At 51.7% G+C, this 9340-nt stretch overlaps 1 protein-coding gene across 1 annotated transcript; it reads left to right on the forward strand.

The window, feature by feature from the left end:
- Nucleotides 1-819: 819 nt before the first annotated feature.
- TRIB1 (tribbles pseudokinase 1) lies at nucleotides 820-8292 on the forward strand. Its single transcript, XM_024741258.1, has 3 exons — nucleotides 820-1206; nucleotides 3257-3549; nucleotides 6076-8292. Exons 1-3 carry the CDS (start codon nucleotides 847-849, stop codon nucleotides 6539-6541), a joined length of 1119 nt encoding a protein of 372 aa, XP_024597026.1. The 5' UTR covers nucleotides 820-846; the 3' UTR covers nucleotides 6542-8292.
- The last annotated feature ends 1048 nt before the right edge of the window (nucleotides 8293-9340 follow it).

Here is a 9340-nt window from a genome sequence, read left to right on the forward strand (position 1 = left end):
TCAGCCTGGACCGGCTCGGGGGGCGTGTGCGCGCGCAGGACACGCCACCTGCGCCGGAGCGCGCTCTGCCCGAAGCATCCCCAGCCGTCGGGCCACCCCCGTCGCCCCCGCCGGCCCAGCTGCACCTCCCCTCCGCTCCGGTGACTGCTCGCCCGGCGGCAGGGCCCGAGTCGTCGCAGCCACCTCATTGCACAACCCGGCTTCCCAACTGTTTACACAGCCCGGCCTGTGAGTGTATGTGTATACAGCGTGAGTCACCGGGAGGCGGAGGAGGTGGAGGAAAAGGAGAAGGAGGAGTGCACTGGCCGGGATCGGTGCGGCGCACACACTCACTCACACTCAGTTACCCTCTCCGAGCGCGTCTGTCTCGCGCACACTCACGCCGGGAGCCCGGAGCGCGTAGGATCCCGGGCGCCGCGGAAAAGTTGGTCCGGCTTTCGTTCCGGCACTTCTTGCTTCGGGAAGCGCATTTGCTCCGTGGCTCCGCCGAGCCTGCGGAATCCTGTTCTCGCTGCTCCGGACCTCGGAGGCCGCCGCCGCCTCTGCTTCCCCGACTGTCGGCAGCCTCTACAACAATAGCGAGGCTCCCCGAGCCGGTACCCACGGGGATCCGGGGACCCGAACCGGCCTCCTTTCCCCGGACGCGCGGCCACCGTGGTCCTCGCGTGTACCGCGAGCGCCCGGGAGCGGCTCCGGCTTTGCCCCCCGTGGGGGCAGAACCAAGCTCCGTCTGCAACCTCCATCCCGCGGGCTGGAGTAAGTCGCGGCGCCGGCGCCGACCCAGTTGCACCTTCCCGCGCCGATCCGAGGACGTACAAAGCCGGGGCCGCCCCGGCCGGGGACGGGATGCGGGTCGGTCCCGTGCGCTCTGCTATGAGCGGCGTCTCGCAGCCCCGCGCTCCGGCCTTGCTGCTCCCGGTCGGCCGGGGCGCCCCGGCCAAACGCCTGCTGGACGCGGACGACGCGGCGGCCGTGGCGGCCAAGTGCCCACGTCTCTCCGAGTGCTCTAGCCCCCCGGACTACCTCAGCCCCCCTGGCTCTCCCTGCAGCCCGCAGCCTCCGCCCGCCGCTCCGGGGGCTGGCGGCGGCTCCGGGAGCGAGCCGGGGCCCAGCCGCATCGCCGACTACCTGCTGCTGCCCCTGGCCGAGCGCGAGCATGTGTCCCGGGCGCTGTGCCTCCACACCGGCCGCGAGCTGCGCTGCAAGGTAGGCACTCAGGGGCCGGGACCCGGGACCCGGCGGGGGGTCGCGGGGTGAGGGGACCCGGTGGCAGGCAAAGGTGTTTGGGGTCTCGCCCACCGTCGCCCGGGGGCCGAAGGTGCTATCAGGGCTTGGGCTTGGGGCAAGGCGGATAAGGGGGTTTGAGCCCGTTAAGGCAGCATTTGACCAGGGTCACCCTATTGGGGATTGAGGGGTTCGGATGGAGTGGTATAGTGGGGGCTTGGGGGTCGAGAGGAAGTGCGGTGCTCAGTTGCTTTACAACATCTATGTTATTTGCTTAGCGCCGAGTTTAGTGCGTGGCGTTCCACATAAGTTGTGGAATTGATATGGATTCCAGGGCCATGCCATTCCCCCTTTCCCATTCTCCTCGCTTCCCCCGCCCCTCGTTCTGGAAGGACGCCCTGCTGTGGGTGCCTCCTTGGAGCTTGGAGCAGCTGGCAACTCTCTTGCTGGGGCTGCGAGGCACCCGGGCTCAGCCGTGGGTGGTAAGGGGGCGGGAAGTCCGTGTTGGGCTCCGGTCTTGGGGATTCCGGCTGGAACCCGCGCTGGAACCGGAACCCTGTCCTCCCCAGAGAGTAGTCTGAGAGGGTCTTCCAGCGAGGGCGGGGGGTATTTGGCCGGAATAGAAATGTTGGAAAGCCCACACCGACTAGGAACCCTCGCTTCCATTCATGTCTTGCTTTTCCGGCCCGCAATTTTCCTTTGAACATAAGGGGCTCCATCCTGGAGGGGATACAACTCTTGCAAACAGGATCCTCCGCACTCTCCTCCAGCGCCCACAGACGCAGAACATTCCCACAGGCCATGCACCCTTTGCGAGCTGGACACCCGGGCCTCAGACATCCTGGAGAAGCCTCCGGGCTGCTCGTTTTCACCGGAAACATAGGGTCACCCCTCAGTTTAAGTCGCTCTTTGGTTTTCCGCAACTCACCTGACCCCCCCGAGCTCCCCTTCCCTGGCCTCGCTGCTGCCACCTACTGTCCGACCCGAACGAAACTTCACGTGTGTGATCAAGCCCAGTTTAAAGGGGGGCAAAATCTTTTCTTCGTGATGGCTGGGGAACAGAGCTCAGAGGGTATGAGTGTGGGCTGGGGTGGGAGGAGGGGGGCAGCGGAAAGGTTTTTCGAGCTGGTGCCGGAGCAACCGAGCGTCAGAGGTGGGGTGGGTCTGGTCATTGTGCAACCCCTTCCAGTTCCTCCGAGCAGATAATAGCTGAATCCAGATGGTGACAGCCCGTGTGTCACCGTTTCCAGTTGAGTCTAGGATATGAGTAACCGGACTAAACAAAAGGCCCTTAAAGAGACCAGCCAGCTTCTTAGAGAAGATGCTACCCATGTCCCGAGTGAAAGTGGGGATGGGAGTTGGTGGGGGGGGGGAGATAAGTAAACAAATGAACCGCCCCCCCCCTCCCGAGAGGATCCCGTATCCCTCCTGTGGGAATTTTAACTCAAGACTACTTATACCTGAGTCACAGCCTCGGCAGGTTCCTTAGGGCTGTGTTGACAGTCTTGCGCTTGGAGTCATCTGTTCCTTCTGAGTAATGACAGAGCTGTACGTTCTCCAGCTGTATGTTCTTCCACTTGGAGGCTGCAGAGTCACCATGTCCTGTGCTCTCTCTGGTCTGCAGGAGGTCATGCATTTCCAGAGGCTGCTCCTGGAGATCCCAGGGGGACCTCTATCAGCCACTTTGCACAGCATTACCTGCCAACGAGAAAGGGCCACAGAGGGTGGGGACTTAGGAGCTTAGCTCTCTGGAGCCGGAAGGCCATACCTAGAAGATATCTTTTAAACCATCCATATGGTAGCTCTTTGGAGATTTGCTAGCCCTAGATGCTACTGCTTTTGGGTGTTAGGAGTAGCCCAGGCTGCATCAGGTGGGGTTGCAGAGCTAACAGGGGTTGCAGGAGGTTGGGGTAAATGAATGGAGCCTCACTTTCAACCAAAGCCCAGAGACTGAGAACTGCAGCCCAGCCCAGGATCTGGGAGGCAGCCTCTGCTTTTCTAGCCTCCTAAGTGAGTCCCCTTCTCTCTGCAGGTGTTTCCCATTAAACACTACCAGGACAGAATCCGGCCTTACATCCAGCTGCCCTCACACAGGAACATCACTGGCATTGTGGAAGTGATCCTTGGGGAAACCAAAGCCTATGTCTTCTTTGAGAGGGACTTTGGGGACATGCACTCCTACGTGCGCAGCCGGAAGAGGCTGCGGGAAGAGGAGGCTGCCCGGCTCTTCAAGCAGATCGTCTCTGCCGTTGCCCACTGCCACCAGTCAGCCATCGTGCTGGGGGACCTAAAGCTTAGGAAGTTTGTCTTCTCCACGGAGGAGAGGTGAGCGGCCTCCACAGCCTCTCCTGTGCCTTTTGACTCCAAAACGAGGGTGCAGGTCGAGCAGTTAGGTGCAGGGTGTTGGTTCAAAACAACACCAAGGGCTCAGTTGTCTCAGAGTTAGTCTTTAGAAATCCTCTCTCCAGAGGGGCCAAAGCCAAAGTTGGTTTTTCTGCACCCTTGTGGACGTGGCCTGGGGACACCTTGGTGCATCTGTGGGATGTCACGTGAGGACAGGATGCCCTCCCTGCTTCCACCCCAGGATCAGGTTTATTCCCCATCATTGTCAGAAAGGTCAGTTCTCCTGGGGTACAAATGTCAGTCTGCCCTTCACAACATCCATTCCTAGAGGATGTCTTCAAATCCTTGTTTATACCGAGTGGGTTTTTTTTTCTTGTTTTTTTCCCCCCCTGTTTATTTATTTATTTATTGTACCTAGTAAGTATCACAGAGCTGGTCAGACTGTCGTAGTTGCAGAAACCTATCCCTTTCCTTCACACTACACTCCTATTATGAGTCAGGCTTGGCCCCCAATATTTTCTCCCCATTCTCTGCTGACTTTTTAGACGTCTTGTTTGGATGTATCTTCAGAAGATAGCCACAGTTGAATGAGAAATGGAAGCTGGCTAGAATTGGTTGCTAAATATAGATCATGGCTTACCTCATAAAGAACAAGATGAGCTCGATAAGACAATAATGTGACATTAAGATTCAGAGTTGAGGTTTCAGTTGAGAATTCAGGAAGCCACAGGAGATAAACCTTACCTGATTTTAAGAGGTGGGCCACATCCCTTGTGGAAAGATTAAAAGCAATACCATTGTAGAATTGCACAGGTGGGTGTGTGTTACTTCGTTGTAGGTATTCATGCAGGGCTCACCCCACCTGTGTTTTTTTTACCCTTGACTTCAGGTCCTATGAAAAAGTATAGGGTTGAGTTGCCAGAAAGCATGGTTTTGTGTCTGACCTTGCAAGAGTCATTGGATCATACTGATTAGCAAAGAAAAGCAAAGTGTTGGTACTGAAGAAGTTTCCAATTCCTGGAACACTCCCTTTTGATATGGTGATGTATTTTCTGAAACACACCTTACACACCTCCTTGCTTACTGTTGAAATCTGCTATTGCACAGGCAAATGTCATGTGCGTGGAGTTTGGCAACCCGAGGGTTAAGCAATGACAGGCTGACGCTATTCGTGTAACCAGCACAGGTGCAGGGTTTTAGCACTACAGCAGCCAATCAGTGGCAGACAGTGTGGGTTGAGTCATATTTTCCGTTTACAGAACCAATGGGTATTTTACATAACGACGGGAGGGGGGGACGGGGGGCGGGGGAGGTCAGGCTGAGGACATACTGAAGTTAGCACATGTATACTACACTCCAGGGAACAGGAAGGCAGGAAGAAGAAGAAAAAAAAACAAAAAAGAACTAGACCTTTGAGAGGAAAAGGAATTGACCCAGTAGCCCGTACCAAATGTTTGCGTCTAACTTCGCAGCGAGTGACTTACTGACACAGGGCTGTTTCAGAGAAGCTGGGGGGAGCATAAGTGATCACCATGTATTGGAGACTCCCCACATGGCTCTGGGCTTTGGGGGAGCCAAGAGGCTTGAGTGGTTGGATCTGAACAAGGAGGCACCTGCAGCTTCATCAGAGAGCCTTAACTAAAGATGTTTCAAACCTTAGTTGTTAACCTGAAGAGATAAACCCTTACCTGAGTAAATGAGCTCAGGTGTTGATGTGCCATCCTAGGGTGTGCGTGCGTGTGTGTGTACGTGCGTGTGTGTGTGTGCACACATATGAGGGCGTTTTAGGGCTCCTGCATCTTTCAAATCCACCGGATGTTTTTCTTTGTCCTTTCTGTCCAGGCTAAGCATTCTTTGCAATTAAACATCCCAATAAATGTAATTAACATTCCATGTACATTTCCCGTCATGGCGTCATGGCTTGGGCTCAGGTGGACAGAATCCCCTCTGTGTGTATATATCGATGTGAACAGGAGTGCTAACAACCTGTGTGCAGTAACAGTGACCTTGGGCTCCGTGTTCTGTAATGCCAAGCAACGGGTCCAAGTAGCCCTGGCAGTCAGTGGCATGATAAGAGATAAGATCGGCTTGTAGGATGCCCAGGCTCTCCCTGAAGCAGTAGGAGAAGCTGCTCTTCCCTGATAGCTTTTGGAGAAATGTCAGCATTCCCCTGAGACAGGCTCCCACTGCTGCAATGTGAACTTTGTAAATTGTGTAACCCCTATTAGGATATGTCTTATAAGCTGTAGCATAATGAATAGTATTTGGGGCTTTGCATCATACCCTCCACCCCAGGCTCTCTCTCAATACTTTGCTAATGTTTATTGCAGTTTGTATTGGTTTGTGAAATCCTGAGTCCTCCAGGGTGATGCAAGGCACTGCTAACTGGATGAAGGGGTAACTGGCATTCCTTGGGCCTTTGCGATGAGTACTTGTGGGCGCTATTATTGGGAAGGCCTTGGTTTTCATAGTAGCTGGAAGTAATGGCTTGTTTCCTCTCTCCTACAGAACCCAGCTCAGACTGGAAAGTCTAGAAGATACACACATAATTAAGGGAGAAGATGATGCTTTGTCAGACAAACATGGCTGCCCAGCCTACGTGAGCCCCGAGATTCTCAACACCACAGGGACCTACTCCGGAAAGGCAGCGGACGTTTGGAGCCTCGGGGTGATGCTCTACACCCTTTTGGTGGGACGCTACCCCTTCCATGACTCAGACCCCAGTGCCCTTTTCTCCAAAATCCGACGTGGACAGTTCTGCATTCCTGACCACATTTCCCCCAAAGCCAGGTGCCTCATTCGCAGCCTCCTGAGACGGGAGCCTTCAGAAAGACTCACTGCTCCGGAGATCTTACTCCATCCCTGGTTCGAGTCTGTCTTGGAGCCTGGGTACGTCGACTCAGAAATAGGAACTTCCGACCAGATTGTTCCAGAGTACCAGGAGGACAGTGACATCAGTTCCTTCTTCTGCTAATCCCCAAACCTCAGAAACCTCATAATTCTCACACATGGCATTTCCATTTCTAAAGATGGACAGGCCTTTCCTGCAGAGCTGTTTCTCTTAGTGAACCTTCGCCAGCTGTCCCTGTGTCAGATATGGGGGTTCCGCATCTTTTACAGGTGGCAAGGAGTATGGATATCCTGCAGCATGTGATCAAGTGAAATGAACATTCTAAAGGGAGAGGAAATGAATCGCACAATGGCATTTTGGGCAATAACCATATTTTTAACAGGGTGACAAATAATTTGGGCCAATAAACCTGCCATCTTCGAACTTGTCTTTGGTAGCCAGACTTTTGCTACCCTAGCTTCTCTGATCGGAAAGTTGTTTTTTCTGGTTTGGTTTAACACTCACCCTTTCTTCATCTTTTCGGAGCAGACTGTTTCAGGGGCAGAGGAGCCTGCCTGAACCACGAACCCAGAATTTCTCCTCCATTTCCTGCCAAGACCTCATTTGCACTAATGCCTTCTTTTCTGACCTTGAAATGCGCCCTCCCATCCCTTCACTATAAAAGCACTTACCAGCTAACTGTGGAAAAGTATCATAAAAGATTCAAACTCCTGGCTATTTTAGAACTCTGAGCTCAGACAGAGAGACTGGAGACTTTTAACAAGAATTTGAGCACTTGGAAACCATTAGCTTTCTTGGTTCCCCTCAAATATGTTAGCATTTATCCTTCACTTTTTTCCCCAAGACCATCTCAGGGTGGAGCATTTTGTCTAGGAGGAGAAAGATAAGAAGGCTCTCCACTCCCTCTCCCAAGAGCAAATGTTAAACATCTTTGTGCTTCAGAGAAAGTGAATTTTGGTTAGTCTTAGTTCTCGGACTAACTTCCAGAATTATACTTTAACCACCCCCATGGGTATGGTCTGCAGTTTTGCGTGACAGGTTGTGAATATTTCAGATGTGGTGTGGCTTATGAATACATCTGTATCATCAGTATCTGGGATGAAATAGCAAGCCCCAAATCTTTAAACTTGAAAGGGACGTTAAAAGTCATCTGGTCCAACTTCTTTCGTTTCTCTGCCACCTCCCAATGCAGAAATCCGCCCCCCGACACACAGCTTCTTTCACAGGTTGGGTCTGCAACCTCTTTTTGAATGCTTCCAGAGATGGGAACTCACTACCTACAAAAGATAGAGCTTAACAAAGAAACTGCAACTTGCATTAAAAAAACAAGTACAGATGAAATATCAGTAAATAGACAGTACTGAAATCAGGTGATTAAACGGGTAAACCAAACATACTGTATTTTGAGAAATGGCACAAAAACAGGCAGTCACTTTTAAGGGCTACGCCTAGGCAAACTACTAACATGCATTGTGAGAATACCGTGTATACCTCACGTACTGTGTACTTTGTACATATAGTGTACCTTTTATACATATGTCCGATTTTTTTGTTGTTGTTTTGGCTCTGACGCTTGTTCTGTTGTCTGTGTCTGTCTGAATAACCTGCGTGTCTAAGGCCACGTGAAATGTGAATGATCATTGGCAATATTACCTTGACAGAATCATGGGACTTGGAGAAGAGGGAGGACAGAAGCCTCTGTCCCACTAACGTTCTTGTGGTTGCTTGAATGTTGTATCTGTGATACATGACCCGGCTGAGGACTCTGGGCTGGCTGGGGCTTCGAAACACTAGATCCTTCCTGTACATGTGTATATATGTGAGACGGCTGTTTCTGACTTGTAGAGAAATTTTAATAAATCTGGTTTCGTAAATGGGTGCAGTGACTTTCTTTGGAGTCCAATCTGCCACTGCCTGGTGCACTTTCACACTGAGGCTGCAAAGGTCTCTGGCATCAGGGCCTGGGATCTCAAGGAGGAGACGGAGAAGTAAACAGATGATGATTATTATGTATGACCTTTGACAGCTGAGCCCATTCACTTTTTCCATTGAAGTGAGCACATTCATTTTGATGGGTGAAACCAATTTGGTGAATCAGGTTGGTGAGGGCTATGGGTTGAATTTAGAGTTGAGAAACATTTCAAGAGGAGCACACATAAAAGAGTCTTGAGTTGTAAGAGTCCCTCTGACTTATGGTCCTTTTTAGTTCAGGGACCCTTGAGAATTTGATGAAAATCGTGGACACTTCTCAGAAAAATGTACATGTGTATCCAACAGAATTTTGTTGTAATTTCAGAGGTCCACATACATCCCTGAAGGCATCACAGGACTTCTGATGAGAACCAACCTCCCCGCTTACCTCCCCCATTAGACTTAATTAAAACGGCTGAGGTTCTTCCTTTTTTCCTGTAAGTGTGAAAATGGAACTAAAGGAAGGAAAACTGAAAGCAACATTATATTGAATTACAAAGGCAGAGAAAGAAAGGATTTTGATTTGATTAGGTGTATAGCCTCACTATCACATCAGAATTTATTCTATATGAAGTCAGCATCCAGAGTGATTTTTTTTTTTTTTTTTTTTTTTTTTTTGCGGTATGTGTGCCTCCCACTGCTATGGCCTCTCCCGCTGCGGAGCACAGGCTCCGGACGCGCAGGCCTAGCGGCCATGGCTCACTGGCCCAGCCGCTCCGCGCATGTGGGATCTTCCCGGATCGGGGCACGAACCCGTGTCCCCTGCATCGGCAGGCGACTCTCAACCACTGCGCCACCAGGGATGCCCCAGAGTGATTTTTAAAAAAATATTTTCATTGTAAGTGTAACAAGTATATAGAAAAATGCACGTAGAAGTGTGTGGCTCTGAATTTTCACGAAACAAACACACTGGCCTAACCTACAGTCAGGGCAAGGAAACAAAACACTGCC

The sequence above is a fragment of the Neophocaena asiaeorientalis genome, unplaced genomic scaffold, assembly GCF_003031525.2.
Source record: "Neophocaena asiaeorientalis asiaeorientalis breed wild unplaced genomic scaffold, Neophocaena_asiaeorientalis_V1.1 scaffold177, whole genome shotgun sequence".
In the NCBI taxonomy this organism is placed as follows: Eukaryota; Metazoa; Chordata; class Mammalia; order Artiodactyla; family Phocoenidae; genus Neophocaena; species Neophocaena asiaeorientalis.

What these genes read in the sequence shown, in the direction of transcription:
- TRIB1 (XM_024741258.1), top strand. Translation starts at nt 847, where the DNA reads ATGCGGGTCGGTCCCGTGCGCTCTGCTATGAGCGGCGTCTCGCAGCCC. An exon ending in GCCGCGAGCTGCGCTGCAAG is followed by an intron (nt 1,207 to 3,256) that starts GTAGGCACTCAG and finishes TTCTCTCTGCAG; the next exon opens with GTGTTTCCCATTAAACACTA. An exon ending in GTCTTCTCCACGGAGGAGAG is followed by an intron (nt 3,550 to 6,075) that starts GTGAGCGGCCTC and finishes TCTCTCCTACAG; the next exon opens with AACCCAGCTCAGACTGGAAA.